Genomic DNA, 26,931 nt, shown 5'->3' with positions numbered 1-26,931 from the left:
TTCAGTAGAAATTAACATAATACTGCAAACAACTATACTCCAATAAAAATTAATTTTAAAAAATTAAATGAAAATAATATCAACAAAAGTAGAAGGCACATGGGGCAGGGTCCAAAAGAGACAAGGCTCTAGCTTCTAGTTGTCCACTCCCTGTGGTGTCATGTAGACGGTGCCTAATTCTCCTAGCTAGCATGGGTGAACAACACACATGGTGTACTGCCAACCAGGGTAGCTCCTTCTGAGTGGCCGTGCCCAGGTTTTCATAGGAGACCAGTGTACTTCTCTGTTCAGGTTGCCCCCTCTACCTCTGGGACAACTAGCACCTATGAAGTCCTGGTGGCCACACCAGCACCCCCAGGCCCTAAAAGCTGGGCACCAGGGCAGCTCCTGGTTTGACTGCAGGTGGCCAATTGTCAGATATGTTCTGGGGCCTGTGCAGACACCTGGTCACCAAGAGAGTCCAGCAGACCTGCAGCTAATAATAAAAGCAAGGTAGGCTGAGTGCCGAAGGATTGATGCTTTGAACTGAGGTACTGGAGAAGACTCTTGAGGGTCCCTTGGATTGCAAGGGGATCAAACCAGTCAATCCTAAAGGAAATCAGTCCTGAATTGGGAGGACAGATGCTAAAGCTGAAGCTCCAATACTTTGGCCATCTGATGCAAAAAGCTGACTCAAGAGAAAAGATCCTTATGCTGGGAAAGATTGAAGGCAGTAGGAGAAGGGGATGACAGAGGACAAGACGGTTGAATGGCATCACCAACTCAATGGACATGAGTTTGAGCAAGCTCCAGAAGGTGGTGAAGGACTGAGAAGCCTGGCGTGCTGCAGTTCATGGCGGTGGGGGGGGGGGGGGGGGGGTGTGGTCACGAAGAGTCAGACAGGACTGAGTGACTGAACAAGAACAACCACATAGGCAGGGCTTCCTTGGTGACTCAGTGGTAAAGATCACACCTGCCAATGCAGGAGACATGGGTTCAGACCTGGAGTTAGAAAGATTCTCCAAAAAGGAAATAGCAACCCATTCCTATAATATTCTTGCCTGGAAAATCCCATGGACAGAGGAGTCTGACAGGCTACAGTCTATGGGGTTGCTAAGAGTCAGACACAAGAGTCACACACAGCTTAGTAACTAAACAAAAACAACTTCACGGGCAATAGGGGGCCCCTCTGTCCCTCAGATTCAGTTCTACAGCTGTCCGGTAGGGCTTTTTCACCGGTCGTCGGGAGGCTCTGGCCAACATATGCTGCCGCCTCTGATTACCTTCCAGGCAATACCACATCCTGCCTCAGGAAGCTGCCTTGTGGGAACTCAACCACCCTCTGCCCCCTCTAGATCCTCAATGCTGCCCCAGTGGACAACTCTGGGCAGCCACTTCTTTCTTGGTACCTCTGAGGACTAACTCCCAGCCAGAGAGACCTGTGCAGGCTATAGAACTTGCCTTGTCATCCTGGAAGATGAGAGATGTCAGTGAGTCTCCAGTGTGGGAACAACTGCAATGACAACAGGAGGTGGCAGAAACTCCCCGTAATCAGCTCCATCTTTCATTTCCCAGGAAGTGAGGACCCCCAGAGAGGTAGCAGACAGGGGACTTAACCCACAGACACATGCCTCATCCCCAGCACCTCCTACGCCCATAACAGGGGGAGTTATTCTTCCCTTTGAATGGATGAGGAAATTGAGGCCTAGAGAGAATGTCTTCATTTGGCATCTCTCAGGAGCTGATCCTGTGATAAGGATTCAAGGACAAGGAGTTTATTTGGAAAGAGATCTAGGAGGACTTCCCTGATGGTACAGTGTGGTTAAGAATCTGCCTGCCAATGCAGGGGACACAGGTTCAATCCCTGGTCCTGGGAGATTTCACAAGAAGCAGGGCAAGTAAGCTCACCAGCCACAACGACTGAAGCCCCCATGCCCCAGAGTCTGTGCTCCACAACAAGAGAAGCCATGCAATGAGAAGCCCGCACAGCACAACTAGAGAGTAACCCCTGCTCGTTGCAACTGGAGAAAGCCTGCGCACAGTAATGAAGACCTAGCACCACCATAGATAAATAAATAGTTTTTTTAAGTGACCCAGAAAATGCTCAAGGGTTTCCCAGGCAGTGCTAGTGGTAAAGAACCCACCTGCCAGTGCAGTAGACACAAGAGATACAGGTTCGATCCCTGAGTCAGGAAGATCCCCTGGAGGAAGAAATGGCAACCCACTTCAGTATTCTTGCCTGGAGAATCCCATAGACTGAGGAGCCTGGCGGGCTACAGTCCACAGGTTCACAAAGAGTTGGACACAGCTGAAGTGGCCCGACACACACACACACACACAGACACAGACACACACACACACACACACACACACACACAGAAAATGCTGAAAGGGAGGTGGAGAAATGAGACAGGGGAGGGAAGGGAATCAGTAAAGAGTGCACTGATCTGCAAGTTTCCACTGTGGGTTGCTGGGACTCAATCCCACGAGGACCTCTGAGAGTCAGTGCAGAACACACACCTGAAGTCAATCCACCTGAAGGGTGAGGAAGGTAGAATACATATTCATCAGCTTCCACTGTCTGCCACAGAGGTGTAGAGCTCCACTCAAACCTGACCTGCCCCTACTGCCTACATTTCAACAAATCCCTGTATCTGCTGAGGGCTGATTTATCCATCAGGCATCATAAGCATAGTACATCAGCCAATGATGTGAATATCTGGAGGAAAGAAAATACACAAACATGCACACAAACCAAAATCTGAACAGCAACTAGCAAAATTCAGATGAATTATTGTACAAACTTCACGTGTGAAGCTTAGCACTCATAATCACTTCATAATGTACAGTTTGTAGATCATTTGTTTTCACTTATCAACAATTTCTGAGCACTGAGAAAGAATCATAGCCAACTGTGAATTAAATGAGATACAGGTAACCAAATAAATGCAACAGAAAACATACAGAAGCTCTGTCATTTACCAAGTAATAACAATATTGATGTGACCTGTGAGTGTCCTTTGATCATTTGATGTGATATAGGTGGTAAGAGACACAGGTTTGATCCCTGAGTCAGGAAGATCCCCTGGAGGAGGGCCTGGAAACCCACTCCAGTATTCTTGCCTGGAGAACCCCATAGACAGAGAAGCTGGGTGGGCTACACTCCGTAGGGTCACACAGAGTCGGACATGACTGAAGCAACCTATTACACACACAGTGGAGCCAAAGGCTGCTCTCACTCCTACATCAGGCTCCAGCTCTTCTGAGTTACAGTACCCCAAAGGACCATAGTCCTGCAGTCCCTCCCTTCAGCTTGTGAAGAGGTATTGTCTTGACTCCCGACCCCTCTCTCCACTGTCAGCAGTTGCCTCAAATCTGATGGTGTGGACCCCACCCCTCTCAACCTCACTTCTCCCAAATACATACAACCAAGAAAACTAACAGAGCCTAAGAGACCTGTGGGACACCATCAAGTATATCAATATATGCCTAACAGGAATCCCAGAAGGAGAGAGGCGACAGGGGCAGAAAGAATAGTTGAAGAAATAATGTCCCCAAAACTTCCCAACATTGATGAAAGACATGAATATACACATCCAAGAATCTCAATGAACTCCAAGTAGGATAAACACAGAGATCTATATCAAGATATATTATCACCAAACACACACAACATCCTCTGTCCAAGCCTCTACCACCTGCCATCTGATCTCCCACCTGCACATTCAGCAGTAAATAAGACAGACAAGTATTACCTAACTAGAATAAGTCACTAGAACTATAGAGTTCAAGACATGGCAAGTGTTACAATAAACAAAGGGATTCCTTGGTGGTTAAGACTCTGTGTTTACAAGGCAGGAGGCATGGGTTTGACTCCTGGTTGGGGAACTAAGATCCCACATGACATGTAGTGCAGTCAAAAAAACTTTAATTTAAAAAAGAAGAAGAAATGAATCACAGTGATGTAATAATGACTGGACAATGGTAAGTGGTCAGGGAGGTGACAGGAAATGCCATTGGACTTAAAGGATGAGAAAGAGGCAGCTTCAGAAGAACCAGGGCTTCCTAGCCAGAGGGAACTGCATGTGCAATGGACTTGGGGCAGGAACAGTTTGATGCGAAGAAGAGCTGGACAGGAGGTCACGGTGGGTGATGAAGACAACCAAGGATATGAAGCCAGAAGTCTTGCTGGGACTGGATTTTATTTGTGGGAATCTGGATTTTATTTTCAGTGGAGTGAGCAGTTACGGGAAGACTGTTCAGCAGGGGCATGCCATGATCTAATTTGGGGTTTTTTAAGTTCACTCTGGGCACTGCATGGAGAATGGAATATAGGAGTAAGATGGTTAAATTTTCCACAACAGCCACAAAAACATCTCCTGTTCCACATTCTCTTGCACAAAGACTGTTACAAGGTCACCGTGACACACCACCCATTGAGGGAGGTAGAGTCTGTGTCCCTTCCTCTTGAATCTGGTGCCAGAAGTAAAACAGTGTGATACTCCAAACTGGATCAGGAAACGCAATATAGCTTTTGCTTTGTTTATTTTTGAAGCCCTGGGTGGCTCTGTAAGAAACCCAACTACCCTGACTACTGACCTGCTAGGAGGAACCCAGTTCACACCAAGAGGCTGGTTGTTCAGTCACTAAGTCATGTCCAGCTCTTTCTGACCCATAAACTGCAGCACACCAGGTTCCCCTGTCCTTCACTATCTCCAGGAGTTTGCTCAAATTCATGTCCATAGAGTCAGTGATGTTATCTAACCATCTCATCCTCTGCCACCCTCTTCTCCTTTTGCTTCAGTCTATCTCAGCATCAGGGTCTTTACCAATGAGTCAGCTCTTTCCATCATGTGGCCAAAGTTTTGGAGCTTCAACAGTACTTTCAACGAATATTCAGGCCTGATTTCCTTTAGGATTGACTGGTTTGGTCTCCTTGATGTCCAAAGGACTCTCAAGAGTTTTCTCTAGCACAATTTGAAAGCCTCATTTCTTCTGCACTCAGTCCTCTTTACAGTCCAACTCTCACATCCATACACGACTACTAGAAAAACCATAGGTTTGACTGCACAGACCTTTGTTGGCAAGAGCCTTGTGGAGGTGCCCTAGTCCACAGCTCCTGCGACAGTCCCAGAGCACACCTGGCATCAACTGCAAGACCTGTAAGTGAACACGCCTCCAGATGATCCTGGCCTTTCGTTTGTTGAGTCACCCCTAAATCTCAAAATCTTTTCAACAAAAGAGTAGAGACAACCAATGTCAGCTCTGCCCTGCCCCAATCCTTGGCCCACAGCATCTGTGAGCAGCATAACACGGCTGATTTACAACCATTAAGCTTTGGGGTGGTTTGTTAAAAAGCAGCAGCAACTGGAACTGGGGAGAGAAGGGAGGGGAGAACTGGATGAAGGAAGAAGGCAAGAGGGTGGCATCCAGGGAAACTAAGGGAAGAGCGGATGTCATCAAAATAAGCGATGCCAGGGCAGCAGGCTGGAGCAGTGGATGGGAGGAAAGAGATCAGTGGATTTGTGCAGGATGCCTTTTGGAAGTAAACTCAAGAGAACCTGCTGTATGCGACCACTAATGGAGGAAAGACAAGACAAGAAGGAGAGACAAGAGCCGGTGACAGGTCCCCGGCCCGGCCCTGGCGATTGACTACAACTCCCAGCATCGCCCGCTCAGGCCGCGGGAAGGGCAAAAAAAAAAAAAAAAAGAAGTTTGGGCCAAGCATTCCCGGAATGCGCTTCCTGCTGGCGCGGGGCGGGGGGCGGGCGGGGAGACCGGGCGGGGCGGAGGGCGGCGCGGCCGGAGCCCGGGGCGCGCTCTCAGCCCGGCCCGGGCCCCAGCATGGCCGAGCCGCTGCTCAGGAAGACCTTCTCCCGCCTTCGGGGCCGGGAGAAACTTCCCCGGAAAAAGTCGGACGCGAAGGAGCGCGGTGAGAGAGAGGGAGGTGGGGAAGACGGGGCCCCGAACCCCGCCCGGCTCAGAAGAGGGTCCCGGGGCCCCAAGGAGGGACCGCTGATGGGACAGGGGAAGCCCCGTGGAGCCCCCCTGCGGGTCGGGGTTGGAGGCCGGGCCGGTAGGGGTCGTGGAAGTAACGGGCCGGGGGGTAAAGGGGGCGCGGACCGTTATGTGCGCTTGACCAGGGATGCCAGCGCTGCGGGCTCCTCGGGAGGCCCGGGAGGGGGCCTCACCCCTGACAGGAAATGGGGCCGAGGCTGAGCGCCTGGAGAGTGGAGGGGAGGAGGAGCTGGGAGGCTGAGAAACTGGGGCTTAGTCAGGCCAGGCTGGCGACACCCTGAGCCCTAGGGACCAGGGATGGGAGATGGGGGCGTACACCCTGCAAAGGAGGGAGAGAGGCGGTGCGTCGATCGTGGGGGCCAACTCCCAACCCCCCCTCTTACCTATTAGCCCGAAACTGCAGCTGCACCCACCTTAGGCAGCTGCAGGAAACTGCCGCCTTACACAGATGGGGAAAATGAGGCACAGAGCAGCTTGAGTAATTTATCCAGTGCCAGTGAAGCGACTTAATAACTCTGTGGACCACGCTACTAAATGAGAGCCCGGAGAGACTCGGGAGTGGAAATATGAGATGACCAGAGGAGGGAGTCCGCATGGAAGACCTTAAAGAAATGGGAGCTGCATGGGACGGGAAGTCCCCAAAAGGAAGGGGTTAAAGGAGGGAAGGCAGAGGACTTCACGGATCTGACCTTCCCCCAGCCGTCTTCCCAGAGATTCCCAGGGTTCCAAGGGCAGAGAAGAGACCGGGGTGCCCACGCACACACACAGGAAACAGCCCGGGATGTCGGGATGTCGGAGAGAGGAGGATGGGGCAGCGTGGAGGGGGGGCAGTCTGAAAGCAAAAACTGAACTGTTGGGGTCTGTCTGGCCTAAAACACAGAGTCAGCTCCAGGATAGGATGGGGGCAAAGCTTGGAAAGAAAGGCAGCAGGGTGGGGGGTGACATGCTGCAGGTAAAGGAGAACCTGGCAGCCACACACTCGCTGTCATGCCTGCTCTGATCTTCTAAGCAAGTTAGCCAGCATCCACGGTGGGCTGTGTGTGTGCCCGAGATATGAGTGCCTAGGAAGTGCTCTCATGCTGAGATCCCTTGAAGTCTCCCTGAAGGAGGGCATCAAATCCACGCCCCCCACCCCTCCATATCACAGGAGGACAGTGAGGCTCAGATGACAAGTGGTTTCCCCGAAGCCACCCACTGAGAAGGCACAAGGGCAGGGCTCCCTGCCAGCATTAAAGGGAGGCATGGGGACATCGAGTAGGGAATGCAGGGCCCAGGCCCACAGAAACCCCTCTGGACCTCTGAGGCTGGAGGGCAGACCGACAGAGTCCTGTTTGGGACACTAGGGTGCGGAGTTGAGGGCGGGCCGCTGGTAGCGGATGTGATTGCCAGCCTGCAGCCACCCATTCCAAATGAATGTGGGAAGTGTCCAGGCTGAGTGCACCCCATCTCCCATAGGGGAAGAGCCCTGGGCTGGGGCTGCTCTGGGGGCAGTGGGAGGCTGCTCCTCACTCCCCTTGCTCTCTGCCAGGCCGACCAACCCAGCATCCGGAGCCCAATCCTCCAGAGCCCCAGGCCCCGGAAGGACCCCAGGCTGGAGCGGAGGGGCCCCCCAGCCCTGAGGCATCTCGGAGCCCGGCTCACGGTGCCTACCTGCAGAGCCTGGAGCCCAGCAGCCGCCGCTGGGTGCTGGGAGGGGCCAAGCCACCAGAGGAGGCCACTCTGGGGCCGGGGGCACCTGGCAGTGGGGAGCCAGCCGGTGAGATCTGGTACAACCCAATCCCAGAAGAGGACCCCAGACTCCCAGCACCGGAGCTCCCAGGCCCACAGCCAGGCTCAGCTGAGGGAGACAGCCCAGCCTCTCCAGGTGAGCACAAGCCTCCCACCCTGGGGCCTGCAAGGTGACTGCAAGCATAATCACCCCCATCCCAAGCCCAGATTTCTGGACCCTGAGGTCTGCTGTCCCCACAGGCGCAGCCCCTGCCAGCCCCCCGAACAAAGCCTCCCGCACCAAGTCCCCCGGCCCGGCCCGGCGCCTCTCAATGAAGATGAAGAAGCTGCCTGAGCTGCGGCGCCGACTGAGCCTGCGGAGCACCCGGACGAGCCGAGAGCGCGAGCGGGCCGCCCCCGAGGGCTCGGTCATCAGTCGTTACCACCTGGACAGCAGCGTGGGGACCACCGGGCGGACAGCAGTGGCTGAGGGCGCACGCGGCCCACGGGCGGGTTACCTCAGTGACGGCGACTCTCCCGAGCGCCCCGCGGGGCCTCCGTCGCCCACTGCCTTCCGCCCCTATGAGGTGGGCCCCTCCGCCCGGCCGCCCCCGGCTGCGCTCTGGGGCCGCCTCAGCCTGCACCTGTACGGGCTGGGGGGGTTGCGGCCGGCGCCAGGGGCCACTCCGCGAGACCTCTGCTGCCTGCTGCAGGTGGATGGGGTGGCCCGGGCCCGAACCGGGCCGCTGCGTGGGGGGCCAGACTTCCTGCGGCTGGACCACACCTTTCACCTGGAACTCGAGGCAGCCCGGCTGCTGCGGGCCCTGGTGCTGGCCTGGGACCCCGGTGTCCGGCGGCACCGGCCCTGCGCCCAGGGCACTGTGCTGCTGCCCACGGTTTTCCGAGGTAGGGTGCATGGTCTCAGAGGGGAGTGGGGAGGGCACAGGACTCAGTTCCCCACTCCCTCCTTCCTCTAGAGTGCCCAGGGTGGGGACGTAGCTTGGCCTAGGGGACAGGGCACAGGAGGTGATGGGGGCAGACCCCACTCAGGAAGTCCCCCTTGTGTCTTTAGGGTGCCAGGCCCAGCAGCTGGCTGTGCGCCTCGAGCCCCAAGGGCTGCTGTATGCCAAGCTGACCCTGTCGGAACAAGAATCACCCGGCACAACTGAGCCCCGCGTCTTCGGGCTGCCCTTGCCCCTGCTGGTGGAGCGTGAGCAGTCCCCCGGCCAGGTGCCTCTCATTATTCAGAAGTGTGTTGGGCAGATCGAGCGCCGAGGGCTGCGGGTAAGTCCCTCACCCCACCCTAGCTTGCCCCCAGACTTCAGAACCACTCTCCAGAACACCCAGGGTATGGAGGCCAGGCCTCCCCCTACCCAACCTGGGGAACTGTTAGTTCCAATCCTAGCCTAGACAAGGGCAGGCACTCCCTACACACCCCCAGATCCTAGCATCTAGCCCAGAATTCATGGGTCCTCTGTACATTTGATAACATAGGATCCCAGCCCTTTTGCAGCTCAGAGTCTGGTAGGGGGAAAGACCTGACTAATAAATCACATATATGAAACTAACTGGGATAAGAGTGAAGAAGTTGGGATGGCTTAAAGCAGGACCTGACCTGCTGGCTGGGGTAGTCAGGGAAGGCTTTTCAGAGGAGGTGACAAGTAAGCTGAAAAGGAGTCAAGGTTTCCTGAGTCAAAGGAGGTGGGTGCCAGGACAAGTAATTTGGAGGGTTTACAGGGCTGGGTTGTCCAAGCAGCCAGATGGGGTCCCCCATGACAGGTGTCAGAAGAACAGAAAGGCAGCCAATAAAGTTTCAGCCAGCCCCCAACCTCTCAGCCCACTGCCACCTGGAGGGCCTCTGGCCCTCACCCCATAGGGCCCACATCAGTCTGTACTCTGACAAAAAAGACACCTCTCTGCTCCTACCCCCAGGTAGTGGGGCTCTACCGTCTGTGCGGCTCGGCAGCCGTGAAGAAAGAGCTTCGCGATGCCTTTGAGCGAGACAGTGCAGCTGTCTGCCTCTCCGAGGACCTGTACCCCGATATCAATGTCATCACTGGTCAGCTTGCCCCTTTGCTCTCCTGCCTGCTCCCCAGTCAACCCTCACCTCAAGGCAGTCCCTGTAGTCCCTCTGGGACTTCACCCCTTCTGTTGGCCTTGTTTTCACCTTCCTGCACCTGTCCTCCTCCTCTTTCCCCGCGCCCAGCCCCCGTTGAAGTTCCAGATTCAGAACCCAGGGCTGCCCTAACCAGTGTGGGCCCTATATCCACAGGCATCCTCAAGGATTATCTTCGGGAGCTGCCTACCCCACTCATCACCCAGCCCCTCTATCAGGTGGTGCTGGAGGCCATGGCCCGAGGGCCCCCAAGCAGGGCTTCGTCCAACACTGAGGGCACCCGTGAGCTCCTCAGCTGCCTGCCAGATGTGGAGAGGGTGAGTTGGGCCTCGGGGGTGGGGAGAGTGGGCCGGACAGGGAGTGAACTGACATCAGCAGAATGTTTCTCCCATGCCTGGGCTGGTGATGGCCATGAGTGTGTGGCACCCTCACAACCCTAGTGCTGTTAGTATCCCCACTTTACAGATAATGGAAGCCAAGGCCCAGGGCAGTTGAGTGAGTTACCTCAGGTTTAACAGGCAGGATGTATTGAAATTAACAGACTCTGAACAGAGGTCTGTCAACCTACCATAAGGGAGGTTCCTGGCTGTGGGATCCTGCCTCTGTGCCTCAATATCCTCATCTGTAAAATGGGATTACTACCAGCCCTGCCTAACACAGAGAGGAGAAGGTTCAAGCCTAAGTTCTGTCATTTCAAAGTTGTTACCTTTGGCCTCAGTCTTCCCTTCAGCAAATTGGGAGCATAATACTAAGTTCTAGCAGGATCATCTCCCAGCTATGAGACTCTGAATCTCAGTTTCCCCGTTCTGAACCGCCTTAGTCTCCCTCGAGTGCGACAGGGAACCGACTTTGCCCACCGCGTACTCTCCCAACCCTCTCCTCTCAGGCTACATTGACGCTTCTCCTGGACCACCTGCGCCTTGTCTCCTCCTTCCACGCCCACAACCGCATGACTCCGCAGAACCTGGCCGTTTGCTTCGGTCCGGTGCTGCTGCCGGCGCGCCAGACACCCGCCAGGCCCCGCATCCGCAGCTCTGGCCCGGGTCTCTCGAACGCGGTGGACTTCAAGCGCCATATCGAGGTGCTGCACTACCTGCTGCAAGCCTGGCCAGGTGAGCTGGCCCCCGCCCCCGCGCCGCCGAACCGAGCCTGGTATCCCAGACGATGCCTTCTCTGGCGGCCAGTTAGAGTCTCGGGCTTCAGGCGAGACACGCCCCCTCGTCAGAGTAAAAGCCAGTACCTAGTTGCCTGAGCAACCAGTTCTGGTTCAGCCAGTGAAATCCCGATCCGGTCGAAGGCCTTGCCTTTCGATAGGCCAATCAGGGGCGTGATTACCTAAGCAGCCAATCAGAGGCCTAGGTGCCGCCGCTGGGCATGACATCATCCAAGCCCTCCCTCTCCTACTGCAGATCCCCGCAGGCCCCCAGAACCTCCGGAGCTCGTCCCGTACCTGCGGCCCAAACGACAGCCGTCGCTGCACTTGCCGCTAGCGAGCCCCGAAGTGGTGACTCGGCCCCGCGGCCGGGGCGGTCCCGAAAGCCCCCCGAGCAACCGCTACGCGGGTGACTGGAGCGTTTGCGGGCGGGACTTCCTGCCCTGTGGGCGGGACTTCCTCTCTGGGCCAGACTACGACCACGTGACAGGCAGCGACAGTGACGATGAGGACGAAGAGGCTGGCGAGCCGACTGGCGCCACGGATTTCGAGGACGACTTCGAGGCGCCCTTCAACCCGCACCTGAACCTCAAAGACTTTGATGCCCTCATCCTGGACCTGGAGAGAGAGCTCTCCAAGCAGATCAACGTGTGTCTCTGAGCCGGGCGGGGCTGGACCCCAATTACTAAGGCCAGGCTCCTGGTTGCTAAGGCGGTGCCCTAACGACCTAGGGAGGACCAGACCTGTAGCTCAGGCCTAACTCCTGGTTACTGGGGAGTTGCCTAGCGACCAGCCAATCCGTTGCTGAGAATCATTCCCCATTTCCAGTACTCAGTATTTGGGCACTGGTTGCGACGGCCAGGGATGGGGGACTTTAGGGACCAGCTATTGTGGCCATCTTGAGTACCAAGGGCTTCTCTCCTGGCTGCCAAAAGACAGTTCTGCTTGCAGGGCCGACATCTTTTGCTTCCCTTTAGCCAGGGAAACATCAGTTACTGTGAGCATCACCCTGAGATGGTGAGACACCCTCCCAGCCAGTCCTTGCTGCTGCCAACCAAATCAGTATTAGCTTTGAGCACTGCACTCTGCTTCTCCCTCAGTGGGCCCAAGGACTATGAAGAAGTGCTGTTTGAGGCAGGGTGTGGGGGAAGCCCCTCTCCTGGGCTCTGGATAGATAGAAGCAGCCTGGGGCTTATAGGAAAACAACTGGTTTCGCCAACCTCTTTTCCAGGGAAAACCCCATAATTGCCTCAAGCCAGCAAAAGTAGATAGCAAGTCTGGCCCTTCCCCTCCCCAATTCTTCCTCCCCATTCCTAAAGAAATTGAGCACTTATAAGACCTCCCTTTTGGAGGGGCCCCACCTGAAGTGTCAGGCTGGGGGCACTTTGGTACGGAACATATTTATTGCCTCCCTGCGTGTGTGTCTGTGTGTGAGGAGTAACGTGTATGGACATGTCTATAGAGTGGGTATGTGGGGCTCTTTCAGGGACCACAGAGGGGGTGGGGGGAAGAGTTTGCAGTGCCCAGGCACCCTGAAATCCCCAGTAATGGTGCCTCAGTGAGCCCCAGAGTTCCAGTGGGAGAGTAGGGTCCCCTCCTGTCTCCCCCCTGTTTCCCTCACTTCCATCTTTGTGGACAATAAATCAGTATGCACAGGTTCTGGGATGAGTACTTGGGCCCCCATGGACCAGATGTGGTTTATTCAATGTGTGAGACAGCAAGCTGCAATACTTTGGCCACCTGATGCAAAGAGCCAATTCATTGGAAAAGACCCTGAGGCTGGGAAAGACTGAAGACAAAAGGAGAAGGAGGCAGCAGAGGATGAGATGTTAGCATCACTGCCTCAATAGACATGAATTTGAGCAAACTCTGGGAGATAGTGGAGGGATGGAGGAGCCTGGTGTGCTGCAGTCCATGAAGTCGCCAAGAGATGGACACGACTTACCGACTGAACAACAAGTGAGGAGGGGAGAAAGGACACAGTTGAGCTCACAAAAGAAACAGGCCCAAGGACTCCCCAGGGCTGTCAGAGCCTCTCTTGGTTCTGACCCCGTCCAGCCCCTCCCTGTCGTCAGGGAAGATTGCAGGGTCACTGGGCCTCGTGGCTTAGGCCCAGGGCAGGCAAGGATGAAACTCCAAACCAGCTAGGCACAGTCCAGGGGTGGGAAGAGAGCCAAGAGCACTGACCCACGAGGCCCTACATGGAGATGGAGCCATCCCGAAAGTCTGTCCTCCCGATGAGGATGTTGACCACAACTGGGTGGCCATCTTGGCACTGCTGCTGGGCGTCACGCAGCACCTTGACCACCTGGTCCTCATTCTCTCGTGAGAGCAGCTGGCCCTGGGCCCCCAGCCCCAGGACTGCCTTGTGATAATCTAAAATGGAAGGGCAAGTCAGAATGGTGGCAGAAACCTAGCCCCACCATGCAGGTAGCCCAGGATAGGAATACACACTCAGCTGACCCTGAAACAGCGTTCCCCCTCCCCGCCCATCCAGGCCCCTCTCACCAGTGTAAGCCAGGCCACAGGCCACATTGCTGCCCAGAGAGGGCACCTGCTCCCGGGAAATCTGGGTCCAGCCAGCATCATTTCCTATCAAGGCCATCACTGGGATCTGCAGGGAGGGAGAGGAGGAGGCCAAGCCACGGCCTTCAGTCCCAAGGCTTGGCCAGCAGCAGGTGAAAGGCAGGGACAGGATCTCTGCCAGATAAGGAGCTCCCTCCCCGAGCTTCCCTTGGGTCAGCCCGCCTGGTCACCTTGTGTCTGACGAAGGTATCAAATTCGATGAGGCTATAGCCAAACGCTCCATCCCCAAACAGGCACCAGACCTGAGGTGGGTACCAAGGATGGTTGGGCTGGCTTACGGCCCAGAAAGCAGCAAGCCTCCCGCCCCCAGCACGCTCTGACTCACCTCAGCATCCGGCCGACACAGTTTGGCCCCAAGTGCAAATCCAGCACCGACCCCCAGAGTCCCGAAGGCCCCTAGGAGAACCAAAAGCAGGTGTAAAGAGGCCCAGAGGAGTGCAAGCTGCCCCAGGTGTAGGTCTGCCCTTACCAGGATCAAGCCAACACAAGGGCCCACGGGGCTGCACCAGGTAGGCGGCTGTGCCGACAAAGTCCCCGCCATCGACCACCAGGATGGAGTTGTCAGGCAGAATGTCCTCCACCAGCTGCAGGACTCGCACTGGGTTAAGATGCTGGGCTACAGGCATCAGTGCCTTCTCCCTGTGACGGGGCAAAGCAGGTCAGCAGAGCCAGCAGCCTGGCCCACCAGGAACCCGTGACCCACCAAGTCCACTCTACCCAGCCCCCACCGAAAGGTCTGCTCCTTCTGTCGGTCGGCTTGCCGAAGCTCCTCTGCCCAGTCTGAGGCCCACATCTGACCCCGGAGGCCCTCCATCAGCTTCACCACGAAGGAGCCCACATCTCCTGGGGAAGAAAGAGGGCACAGCTGTGGGGAGAAGGTGACCTCCTACCCTTTGAGCACCAGAGGCCCAAAAACAGCAGGAAGCAAGGAAGCAGGTGGGGGGGCAGGGGGGAGAGGGGGGTGATAGCCTAAGGCAAAATGGGTGAAACACCCCAGAGCCTGCCAGAACCAGGGTTAGGGCGATAGAGGCGAGAGGGAGAGCAAGGCCAAAGTAAGTTAGCGGGGCTTCCCTAGTGCCTCAGTGGTAAAGAATCCGTCTACCAGTGCAGGAGACACAGGTTTGATCCCTGGTCCGGGAAGATCTCACACGCCACTATGCAACTAAGCTCATGCACCACAACTACTGAGCCTGTGCTCTAGAGCCCAGGAGCCGAACCCTAGAGCCTGTACTCCACATCGAGAAGTCAATGAGAAGCCTGCACACTGAAACTAAAGAGTAGCCCCCACTGGCCACAACTAGAGAAAAGCCCATGCAGCAGTGAAGATCCAGTGCAGCCAAAAATAAATAAAATTACAAAGTGAGTTAGAAACTCACATCAGCCTGTCTCCTGCCTCCCCCTTCATACCCTGGGTCACACAGACCTGTCAATTCTGCCTCTGAAACCTGTCACTAAAAACACCTCTATCATCCAAGCACGTTTCAACAACCCAGGCACACAAGGTATTGGAGATCAAACAAATAAGCCAATGACGATGTACCTTTCATCAGCTCCATCTCAGAAACGATCACACAGAGGCTCAGAGAAGCCGAGTTTCTCCTCCCTGTCCAGCCCAACTCCAGGCCTCACGGTTTCTGTCCTGGCCTTAACAGCCCCCTTGCCTCTACCTGGTCCTGTCCAACTTGATGGCCATCAGCTGTTCCAGTGGATCTTCCCAAACATGAATGTACATGGTGCCATTTCTTTGCTTGACACAAGTTCCCTGTCACCTCGACTGCAGGGCAGTCAGCGTCCTTGGAACGATGGGCAAAGCAGAACATGGAAAGGCTGTGGAAGAGGACTGAACAGGGGTAGGAGAGCCATGACAGAAAAACTAAGAGACCCCAGGGCAGGTCCTCAGGGCAGCAGGCAACCTGGGAGAGTACAGTCAGGACACGGCATCACATGCACATTCCCGGGCCTTCCCCTGGTACACGTGCTGTGTGTGCATGGGTGTGTGCTCAGTCGGGTCCGAGTCTTTGTGACCTCATGGACTGTAGTCCAAGAGGCTCCTCTGTCCATGGGATTTCCCAGGCAAGAATATTGGAGTGGATTGCCATTTCTTCCTCCAGAGGATCTTCCCAACCCAGGGATCGAACCCTCATCTCTTGAATCTCCTGCATTGGCAAGAGGATTCTTTATCACTAGCGCCATCTGGGAAGCTCTGGTTTACATTAAACAATTTTAGAGGTGGTAACAACTGACTTACAAAAGGGAATGACCATTTTATGCACAATAAAAATTTCTAAAAAAAAAAAAAAAAACCCTACCCTTAGTTCATCCAGAAGCACCTACCAGTCTAAGGGACAAATATGCATCTCTGGCCAAACTGGGTGCCCCCTGGGGCAGGATCCAGGCCTCGGTCACCAGCACCCAGCTCACGCCAGGTGCAGCAGAGGCCAGAAGAAAAGGGACACGTACAAAAGGAAGGGCTCACCCTGCACAGCCTCTTGGGGCTTCCAGAAAATGTCTGAGTTGATCAGCATCTCCTTCCGGTCACGGTTGACAACAATGATTTTGCTGCTGCGGCTGAGGACACGGCCATAGGACAGGCGGAAGTCACACACCGTTCCTGGGGTAAGGGGACAGGGTCTCAGCAGACCGAGGGCCAGCTTCCTGGGGGGTGCCCGCCAGCTTACTCAGTCCACTGTGGTAGCCTGAATGCAGAAAGGTCCCCATCCTTCACTTCCTGTGCCAGTGCCACCTGCGATGAGACTCCGCAGGTCCCCACTCTTGGAACCTAGCCTGGCGCCAGAACCTATGGTGCTTTGGCTCAAAAGAATGTGGGAGAAGCCATGGCATGTGTTCCTGAAGCCTTGTGGCTTCCATCCTTCTCTCTGGTATAACCTTATTCCCCCAGCCCTGCATGTTTCTCATTGCCCACCAAGTGAACAAGGCCAGGCTACCTGGCTGGATGATGAGAAACGTGGAGGAGGAGGTAGGGGGAGAGGGAGAACTCAGTTACCCCAACTGAGGCCATGCTAGCCCAGTCCGGCAGCCAGTCAACCCCCAATTACACAAGCCAGCCCAACCACTGCCTTCCCACCTCCCTGACTGCAGACTCAGGGACAAGCCCTGCCAAAATGAGAGAAAACCTGTCAACTAACTCATAGGTAGCTCTTGAGAAATAATAAGCATGTTGTAAGCCACTGAGTTTAGAGTGGTTAGTATACAACAGTAGCTAACTGATAAAACTATTATGTGCCTGGCAGGATTCAGAGCACTTTATGTAAGACGATATGTGTAGTCGGTGTATGTGCTGTGTCAATGCTGTGTAATGCATACATGTGCAAGTGCTGTATACACAGCCCCCACAGGTGCCCACTCTCTGTGCATGCCCTTCTGTGTAAAGCTGGGTCCCAGCACATGACTGCCACCTGGAGAGAAACTAGGGGCGAGAGGTAGGAGGGTGGGTGATTAGGAGAATAGGTGCCAGCCAGTACCCAACTAGGGGGGCAAGGCCACTCGAGCTGGGAGGTACCTAGAGGGAGGGAAAAGGGAGGGAGGGTAGGAGGACCGGGCCCACCTGCCAGGACGACCACGTCTGCCTTCTTCAGGGCAGCCCTGCGGTTCTGCCGGAAGTGGAGGGGGTGGTTGCGGCCCAGCAGCCCCCGTGCCATCCCCGCCAGGAAGCAAGGGATGCCCAGGGTCTCCACAGCAACCCTGGGGATCCGGGCAGAACAGAAGTGAGTGTGGCCCAGGGCCTGCCCCTCCTCCCAGGGCACCAGGGGAGCAGGCTTGTGACCGTAACAATAAGGGCAGGTGGGAGGCTTCTCACCGAAGCTTGTCTGCAGATGTCGGAGGCAGCAGGGCCTGGCTCCCAATTAGCATGAGGGGCCTCTTGGCCCGACTCAAGATTTCCACACAGCGCTGAACCTGGGGCAAGAGGTGGGGGCTCAAAGAGCCGACCTCGGGTCACCAGGAGGCCCCCAAGATGACAGCCCTGATACTGATTCAGAGAGATGCCACCCAGTATGTGGCGGTGGTTGGGGGGTGGGGGGAGTCCCTGGCCAGGGAACAGAGGTAAGTCACCTGCTGGGGGGAGGCCTGGGGAATGTTCAGGGGCAGAGGCCCCTCAGGCTGAGGCTCCCAAGCTCCTGCAAAGAGGTTGGCCAGGGAATTCGCTAAGTACCTGCGAAGAGAAAAGGAAGAGGCCATTACCAGGAGCAATTACCAGGGTTTCAGAGGCTGAAGGAGAAGGGCCCAGAAAGGGACCAGAAAGGCAGGAAGGAACACAGGTGGGTGAGCAATGGCCCGGGACACACAGACCCCAGCGGCCGAGTGTCCAGTGGCCTGTTTCCCCTTGGAAGCTTCTGGTGACCACCCCAACCTGACACAGACCTTGAGAAACAAGGGCCACAGGCTGGAGCACCAGAGTCAGGGGCCAGAGTGCCGGGTCAGACAGATGTGGGCTTGGCTTCTGGCTCTGCTGCTTCCTGTGTGACTCTGGTGCAGTGACTTAACTTTTCTGAGCTTCCTCCTCTGTAAGATGTAAAAGGGACCGTCTCTCCCAAGGTCCAGTGATCTATCCACTCAGGAAATAAAGCACGTTGCAAAACATTGTACTGTTGTCTAGGCACTAAGTCGTGTGTGTCCAATTCCTTTGCAACCCCATGGACTGTAGCCCACCAGGCTCCTCTGTCCATGGGATTTCCCAGGCAAGAATACTGGAGTGGGTTGGAATTTCCTTCTCCAAGGGATCTTCCTGCCAGGGATCGAACCCATGTCTCCTGTATTGGCAGGAGGATTCTTTACCACTGAGCCACCAGGGAAGCCCATTAACTCTATTAATGGGAGTTATTTGACAACATCTGTACTCTTGTCTTTCTCTGGCTTCTGACATATCCTTACTCACTGGGTCACAGGGCCCTGACACTCCACAAGGCTCATTGCAGGGCCCTAGAGACAAAGATTAATCCGCTCCTTCCTGCCCTCACAAACAAAAACACACATGTGGACATCAGTTGGATAGAATTAGTCATAGCCTGAAGCTTCTGTTTCTCTTCTGAGGAGGAGTAAAGATGGCAGAAAATGAGAAGAGGAACCATGGGAAACTATATGTGGGAAGGAGGCAAGGCATAAGTCAGCCTCAGGCAGGTAGCTCCCTAATCGTGCTGGAGGAAGGCTGGGAGACACCTTGTCTTATCCCTGATATGACTTTGAACTCAGCTCTATTCTTTTTTTTTTTTTAACTTTTAATTTTATATTGGGTATAGCCAACTAACAATGTTGTGATAGTCTCCGGCGGGCAGTAAAGGGACTCGGCCATACATATATATGTATCCATTCTCTCCCAACTCCTCTCCCATCCAGGCTGCCACATAACATTGAGCAGAGTTCCTTGTACTATACAGTAGGTCCTTGCTGGTTATCCATTTTAAATGTAGCTGTGTGTATGTGCATGCATGCATGCTAAGTCACTTCAGTTGTGTCCAACTCTCTGCGACGCTATGGACTGTAGCCCGTCAGGCTCCTCTGTCCATGTTATTCTCCAGACAAGAATATTGGAGTGGGTTGCCATGCCATTCTCCAGGGGATCTTCCCGACCTCGGGATCTAACACGAGCCTCTTACATCTCCTGCATTGGCAGGCAGGTTCTTTACCACTAGCACCACCTGAGAAACCAGTGTGTACATATCCATCCCAAACTCCCTAATTATCCCGTTCCCCCATCCTTCCCCACTGGCAACCATAAGTTTGTTCTCTAAGTCTGTGAGTCCCTTTCTATTTCATAAATAAGTTCCTTTGTAAAAAAATAATAATAATAATAATAAGTTCTTTTGTGTCATTTCTTTTTAGATTCCCCATATAAGGAATGTCATATGATATTTCTCCATCTCTATCTCACTTCACTCAGCATAACAATCTCTAGATCCATCCATGTTGCTGCAAATGGCATTATTTCATTCTTTTTTATGGACTCAACCCTATTCTTATTTAAGGTAATAATGATTAGTTCTTTTCTACTTCAGCATATGCTTTGCACTATCAAAATAATCTCACTTTATTTTTCACAAAACCTTAGTCTAGAGAGAAAAAACAATGTTTGTCCACCTTACCGATGAGGAAGCTGACATCAAGCAAGGTTTAATCAGAGTATACACAGGTCAAATCATTGTGCTGTATGCCTTAAACCTACACTGTGCTGTATGTCAATTAGATCTCAGTAAAACTAGAAGGCAAAAAAAAAGAGAGGTTTAATCATTTGTTCACAGCTAGCTAGTGGCAGTTCTGGGATTTGAACCCATCTCTCTGGAGAAGGAAATGGCAACCCACTCCAGTATTCTTGCCTGGAATATCCCATGGACTGAGGATCCTGGTGGGCTACAGTCCATGGGGTCACAAAGAGTCAGACACGACTGAGTGACTTCACTTCACTTCATTCTGGACTTTCATTTCACTCCAGCTACGTTACAGATGGAACATAGCTGTGTGGATTAAGCACTGAAGGTTCCTTCAGGCTGAACCCTGGTGCACCATTAACAAACCAGACAACTGCATGCAAGCCATTCAGCTGCCTTGGGTCTCAGTTACCTAATCTGTGAAATGGGCTGAATAATACCTCTGAGTCTTAACTCTAAGGGTTATTATAAAAGACATGTGAGTTAACCTGCTATACCATAAGCTGGCCTTCCAGGTGCTCCTCAAATGCCCAGGGAGCAGGGACCTGTCTGTCCTGTTCATGCCCATCCTGGCACCTAGCACATAGTGGCACTCACTAAATATTTGGAGGGGGAGTAGAAGGCAGAGGGGGCAAGGACAGGCAAATGGAAGGGACAGACGGGGAAGAGGAGGAGAATTGATTCTCCTTTCTGTGTCCTGTTTCAGCCAGGTCCACCTCAGTGATGACCAAAAATGATCCCTTTCACATACCTCTGCTCAGTCTATGCCCCTACTTACAACTTTTTTTATAGCCTCTCAATGGAAAGAAGTTCCTCCATGAAACTTGCAGCTCTCCCAGGAAAACCTTCAAGCTTATCCCACGCCAGGCCTGCTGCCCTGATCTCTCCAACACCCAGGCTACTCACCACTCAAAAGCCCCATAGGAGGCCCCAGAGTGAACTGTGCCCATGTCGTGGGCCTATAGGGACCCACTGTCCCCTTATCCTGTCCTGCTGCAGGTGCAGACAGTCATATGAGATCCAGCCACATCTCTGCATTCCACAACTACCACCTAGATTCCAGGCCACCATCATCTCTCATCCCAGGGACTGCCACACCTCCTCCCTGGCGTCCCAGCTTCCACCTGACCCCAAAGTCCACTCTCTGGCAAGAGCCAGAGGGATCTTTAATAAAAACCCAAACCAGGGCTTCCATGATGGCTCAGTGGTAAAGGATCCACCTGCCAATGCAGGAGACACAGCCTCAATCCCTGGCCTGGGAAGACCCCACACGCTTTAGGACAGCTAAGCTCAGGTGCCACAACTACTGAGCCTGTACTCTACAGCCCAGGAGCTGCAACTACTGAAGCCCACACGCCCTAGAGCCTCTGCTCCGAAACAAGAGAAGCTGCTGCAATGAGAAGCCCAGAGCCCTGACTCGCCACAACTAGAGAAAAGCCTGTACAGCAATGAAGACCCAGCACAGTCAAATAAATAATAATAAAATAAAACAAAAAACCAAACCAGGGTACCCCATGCCAGTGCTTAAGGTCCTGCAATTCTTCTCAATGGCTCTCAAATTAAAAACAAAGCCCCAGGAATTTTCCTGGCAGTCCAGTGGTTAAGACTTTGCCTTTCAATGTGGGGTACAGGTTCGATCCGTGGTCTGGGGGCTAAGATCCCACATGCCTCAAGACCAAAAACACACAAAGCAGAAACAACATTGGAACATATTCAAGACTTTTAAAAAAAAAAAAATCACAGCCATTTATTTAAAAAAACAAAGCTGCAGTTCTGCCCAGGCACTCCTGCGGACTGCTCTCAGCTCAGCCTCTACCCTTCTCCCCTCTGCTCACCTGCTGACACCACATGGGCCACTTTGCTTTCCCAACCCACAAACTTCATTCCTGCCTCAGGACCTTTGCATATGCTGTCTCCTCTACCTAGAACACTCTCCCCATAGCTGGCTCCTCTCAAACTAATGTGCAAATCAGTGAATGAGTCAAAGAAAGGATGGGTGCTGGCAGGGATCTGCAGGAGAAGCCAGGGAATATGGGAAGGAGTGGTAGGAGCCGGGCTACTTACCAGTGGACCGCTCGATCCACGAGGCCCTTGGGTGGCTTAGCTGGCATCATCTCCTTCTGAACCATGAAGTAGGGGTACAGCACGTCTATAGGCAGCTCCACAAACACCGGGCCTGCATGGAGACAAGGAGAACGCTCTGCTATTCCTCCCAGGTCCCAGGGCAGGATCATTGCCCAGACCCCGCCCCACCACCTACCGGGGGTGCCCGACTGTGCAGCAGCCATCGCGGCCCTCAGGGTGGGGATGATATCCCGCACTCTCCGCACAGAAGCACAAAACTTGCAGAGCGGCCGGAACAGGGACATCTGATCAACTGCCTGGAGTGCACCCCGATTCTAGTAGAGACAGAAAGAAGTCCAGGAAGTCAACACATGAGCACTTCTGGGCTCCCTGGGGTCCCTGCCACCTGCCCCCCACCCCCACCAGGACAGGGCACCTGCAGCAGGGTGCTGGCAGCCCCACCCAGGAGCAGGACTGGGGACTGGGCTATCTGGGCATTCTTCACCGCCGTCACTGTGTTGGTGAGGCCAGGGCCTGCCGTCACTGCTGCCACGCCCACCGTCCCTGGAACACAAACCCTATCACAGCTAGGTCCACTCTCCCGGCCATGTTCCTCCCCCCCGCAAAATAAAAATCCTGCCCGCTCAAAGACATCCCAGTCTCACCGGCCCCCAGCCCTCCCCGTTCTGCTCTCACCGGTCAGGCGGGCTACAGCATCGGCGGCAAAGACAGCTGTGACTTCATGGCGGGTGTCCACCACGCGGATGCCCAACTTCTCACAGGCCACCAGCAGTGGCGAAATGTGCCCACCGACCAGCGTGAAAAGGAAGCGCACACCGTGGGCCTTCAGTACGGCTGCCACATTCTCCCCACCATGCCGGATGCTTGCCGTGTCCACCTGGGCCAGGAGAGGGGAGGAGTGAGATTGTCAAGGACCAAGGTGCAGGCACCAGGGCAGGTGGGAAGAGGAATTACCCCCCTCCCCCAGGAAGGAGGGGAGGGCAAGGTGGGAAGGCAGGGGAAGCTTGGTGTTGCTTTGCTGTTGTTTAGTCACTAGATCGTGTCTGACTCTTGCGACCCACGTGAATTGTAGCCCACCAGGCCCTTCTCTCCATGGGATTTCCCAGGCAGTAAACACTGGAATGGGTTAACTTCCTTCTCCAGGGGATCTTCCTGACCCAGGGATTGAACCTGCGTCTCCTGCATTGGCAGGTGGATTCTTTACCACTGAGCAACACCAGGTATCTTATCAGAGCCTCCCAACAATATATCCTTTTACAACTACAAGAGACCAAGACTTCTGAGCAAGATTCAAAGTCCCATAGACTCAGTGCTCTCAAGGCACCTGTGGCGCAAGCAAGAAGAGAGGTTAGGGAAGGTGGATCCATAGAACCCAAAGGAGCTTGGCCAGAAGCCACCAGCTGGGACTCCAGAACAGCCTGCCCTCCTGTATCAGGGCCCGACCACAGAAGACTCCTGACTCCAGTCTCTCAGGCCCCTCCCACTCACCAGACCAGGTCCGGCTCAAAGGCTGCCAACCACCAAGTGCCTAGCACGGGAGCAGCCTGCGACAAAGACCATGCTGGGGCTTCCCAGCCTCAGCTTCCACACAGCCCCGTACACCAGAGGCCTTTGCCACTGTTGTGGTTGTTTAGTCACTCAGTCATGTCTGGCTCTTTTGCAGCCCCAGGGACTGCAGCTTGCCAGGCTCCTCTGTCCATAGGATCTCCCAGGCAAGAATACTGGAGTGGGTGGCCATTTCCTTCTCCAGGGGATCTTCCCCACCCAGGGATCAAATCCACATTTCTTGCATCGGCAAGCAGGTTCCTTACCACTGCACCACCTGGGAAGCCCGGCCTTTGCCTTAAATCTTTACAAATCCACAAGGCTAGTGGCGTTGCTCCAGGTTAGGAGGGAGACTTCCCTGGTGGTCTAGTGGTTAAGACTTCGCCTTCCAATGCAGAGAGTGTGGGTTCGATCCCTGGTCAGGAAGCTAAGATCCCACATGCCTGGTAGCCAAAAAACCAAAACATAAAACAGAATCAACAGTACTTTAAAAAAAAAAAAAAAAAAAAAGACAGGGAGAGGGTCTGGGAAAGGGTGAATTTCTGTCAGGAGCAAAGTAGTTCAGAGCCAGGTCTGTGGGGTCACTTCTTCCCCAAACAGGTCACCTAAGGCAAGCCATTACATACCCTCTAAGAGCCTCGGTTTCCGCTTGTGGAAAATGAAGACAAACTGTTGGGTACTTGGGAAAATTGCTCTAAACCGTTGAGCAGAGCAGACAGCTACCCTCACAAAACTGTCACCGCCAGCCACATCCTCTGGAGCCTGCCCTCAGCACTCTGACTCCACCATGTTAGGGAGCATCTCTCAGAGAAAAGGAGTGGGGGGGGGGTCCCTAAGGAAGGGGGTAGGTGGGGTGTGGAGTGCCTGGCAGCTGTAGTTTCCCCGTGGCCTCTTCCTAGAGGCAAAGTCCAAGGTCCCGAAAGCAGTTCCACAATAGCAACAGGATCCTAGAATTTTCCGATCAGTCAGTCGCTCTGTATTAATCGGAGCCTCACTCTCCCCGCCTGTGAAATGGCTTAGCTGGAAACGGTGCTAACGGAAGTCCACTCCTTTGACTGCCCCCTGCCCGCCACCCCTGTATGCCCCCGAACCTTGTGCATCAACTGATAGAAGAGCCCCAGGCGGTGAGCGGCGCCCAGCAAGGCGGCCACTAGCGTCCCGAAGCCGAGGAGCAGGAAAGAGGGGAAGAAGCCACCAGCTGGGGCGGCAGCCGCCGCGGTCTCCATGAGCTGACACCTAAGGAAGAAAGGGCAGTGCTAGGACTTGGAAGCGACAATTAAATTATCCAGAAGGCACACCCACCTCTCCTGGCCACCTCCAGGCCACGCCCCTTACACTTCCAGGCTCCTGACCAGGCCACGCCCCTAGCAACGTTAGCCCAACCCCCCGCCCCTTAAAATTCCACGACCACCTAAATTAGGCCGCCACAGGTCAATGCGGCGACAAAGTCGCCAATTATTTCCCACTTACCTATTTCTCAATGGGTCGGCGAGAAGCCCCACCTCTCTTTGACATCAAGGAGCCGAATCTTCGTCCTAGCGGCGAGCCCACCCCACGACTACACCCCCAAGTCAGCGTGCATGACCCTCTACTGAAGCCGGGCCCCTCCCCTCCAACGAGCGCCTGGACTCCAATCTGACTCCCGACTGCAGGCCACGAGTCAAGGTCAGACCGTATCAGGATGCTTCCTCCTACCCCCGTGGCACTTGAACCTTCATTCATAGGAAATGGCGCTGGCTCCCAAGGAATTCGGCGCCCTGCGTGTCACGTGACCAGGCGCAAGACTTGAAAGGGCTGGGCCAAGTACCTGTGTCTTTGCCCTTTTGGTCACTTGAATCCAGGGCGCCCCTCCGCGCGTGCGCGGAGCCCTACACACACTCTCGGACACAGGCCCCTCCTCTGTCTCTACTGGCCGCCTCTTGCACAGGCTCCTCCCTCCCTCGCTTCTCATTGGCTTGCGCTGTAAGCCTCACACACGCGCACCCACCCCCCTTTTTTACAAGAAGCCACGCCCCTCTACGACTTTCAGTAGCCAGGAGTCTGGCGGATCCGCCCTCCTCGGGTCTGCCCTTGGCCCGAAGTTGCTGGCTTGCAGATTCCCGGCCTTTCGAGCCCAAAGCGCTTTCCACAGCAGGCATGCTTTACGCCCCTTCACGTTGGCCCAGCACGGACGATCACAGATCCCTTGCCCAGTGTCACCATCGATGATCCCACCCCACCGCAGTTCTGCAAAGGCAGAGGCCAGCCCTCTCGCCTCCACTGTTTCCCTTACCCTCGTAGGCCCTCCCATCTTCCTGCAGGCTTGGGGTTTTTCTGCTTCCAGTGGAGGAGAGGGGACGCTCTACGAGTGGTCCTGTTATAGCCACGCTTTCCGGGAAACAGACTCACTCAGAAGGACAATGCAGATAGTGGAGTGCAGTTTATTACACCGGCGGGCCCAAGGCAGAGTCACCTCTTAGCCAAGGACCCCGTCCAGCATTTGTGAAAATCTTTTATACCCCATGTGTACGTGTCCAAACCCACCACCTCAATTCCCTTGAGACTTACATAAACAAAGGCAGGGTAAATACAACTACAATAACCCCATCATTCCCGTGTTATGTGTTCAAACAGTCAATAATCAATCAGCCCGCAGTTACATTCCAAACAGTTAATAACCGATAAGCCTGTGCTTACATTCTGATAGATAGTGTCCGGAGGCAGGGGTGATTAGTGTCTCTTTTCTCTTAGGCGATGAGTAACCTGGATATGATCTTCAAGGTTCCCCTGTCCGGAGGGGGTCTTATCCTTCCATTGTCGTTCCCACAGGCACTAAGCAGAGAGTTCAGAGTCCACTGGAGAGGCAGCCGAGCACGATCAGCACGGACAGGCCTGAGATGGAGTCCAGGCCCTATGAATTCCTTCTTCATTCCCCCCTCTTGACGCTCTTAGTTTCCATAACGAGCATCATTTATTGAGATATATTGTACCTTAGCCCTCCTGCCACCCATATGAGAGAATGCTATCAACCTCTGGGTTACAAAATTCACAAGACATTATAGGAAGCAGGGCCCACAGAGCAGTATGATTAAGATTACTATAACAACAGTTACAATGGTTTTTTACCAGTCTCCCTTTACCCAGGAGAGAACTGAAGTCCAAAAGGGAATATTTTCATTAGACATGGCTTTCACTTGATTTTTTATATCCTTCAAGGCAGTAGATACATCTTCAGACAGGTCAGGGATATACACACAACATTTAACTTTAATTACGGTGCAAGTCCCTCCTTGGGCTGCTGTGAGTATGTCTAATGCCATCCTATTTTGAATTACTGCCTTCTTCATCTGAATTTGTTTCTCATTCAAAGCTTGAATGGCTTTTGTACTGTCTAAGAGGGCCTGTTTAGTGAAATTAGTTAAGGCCTCTACTTTAACCATGATATCCGTTGTCCCTACAGAGGGTACAAACAAGGCAGCAAGATAGTCATACCATTGGAACACAGATCGTGTCCATTTTGCATGCAGATAAGGCAGGTTTACTGGAGGCTGGTGCAGGCTAGGCTTAATTCTGCCATGGGCGAAAGCAAATCTTAATGTGCA

At 54.1% G+C, this 26,931-nt stretch overlaps 2 protein-coding genes across 2 annotated transcripts; one reads left to right on the top strand and one right to left on the bottom strand.

Moving 5' to 3' along the window:
• The first annotated feature begins 5,750 nt into the window (after positions 1-5,750).
• On the top strand, positions 5,751-12,641 carry SYDE1 (synapse defective Rho GTPase homolog 1). The gene is made up of 8 exons (XM_065917562.1): positions 5,751-5,911; positions 7,526-7,861; positions 7,966-8,610; positions 8,777-8,988; positions 9,637-9,763; positions 9,977-10,137; positions 10,707-10,932; positions 11,230-12,641. Exons 1-8 carry the CDS (start codon positions 5,824-5,826, stop codon positions 11,631-11,633), a joined length of 2,199 nt encoding a protein of 732 aa, XP_065773634.1. The 5' UTR covers positions 5,751-5,823; the 3' UTR covers positions 11,634-12,641.
• ILVBL (ilvB acetolactate synthase like) lies at positions 12,641-25,061 on the bottom strand. Its single transcript, XM_065917563.1, has 16 exons — positions 24,821-25,061; positions 24,442-24,586; positions 22,481-22,682; positions 22,221-22,348; positions 21,981-22,119; positions 21,785-21,896; positions 17,631-17,730; positions 17,377-17,474; positions 17,125-17,261; positions 16,036-16,170; positions 14,288-14,402; positions 14,029-14,198; positions 13,885-13,955; positions 13,730-13,801; positions 13,482-13,587; positions 12,641-13,349 (listed from the first exon to the last, which is right to left on the bottom strand). The coding sequence occupies exons 2-16, from the start codon at positions 24,574-24,576 to the stop codon at positions 13,171-13,173; spliced, it is 1,899 nt and encodes a 632-aa protein (XP_065773635.1). The 5' UTR covers positions 24,577-24,586; positions 24,821-25,061; the 3' UTR covers positions 12,641-13,170.
• Between the last annotated feature and the right edge of the window lie 1,870 nt (positions 25,062-26,931).

The sequence above is a fragment of the Muntiacus reevesi genome, chromosome 1 (assembly GCF_963930625.1).
Source record: "Muntiacus reevesi chromosome 1, mMunRee1.1, whole genome shotgun sequence".
Classification (NCBI taxonomy): Eukaryota; Metazoa; Chordata; class Mammalia; order Artiodactyla; family Cervidae; genus Muntiacus; species Muntiacus reevesi.
Note: the sequence above shows the minus strand (reverse complement) of the source record. Positions and strands in the feature narration are given on the sequence as shown.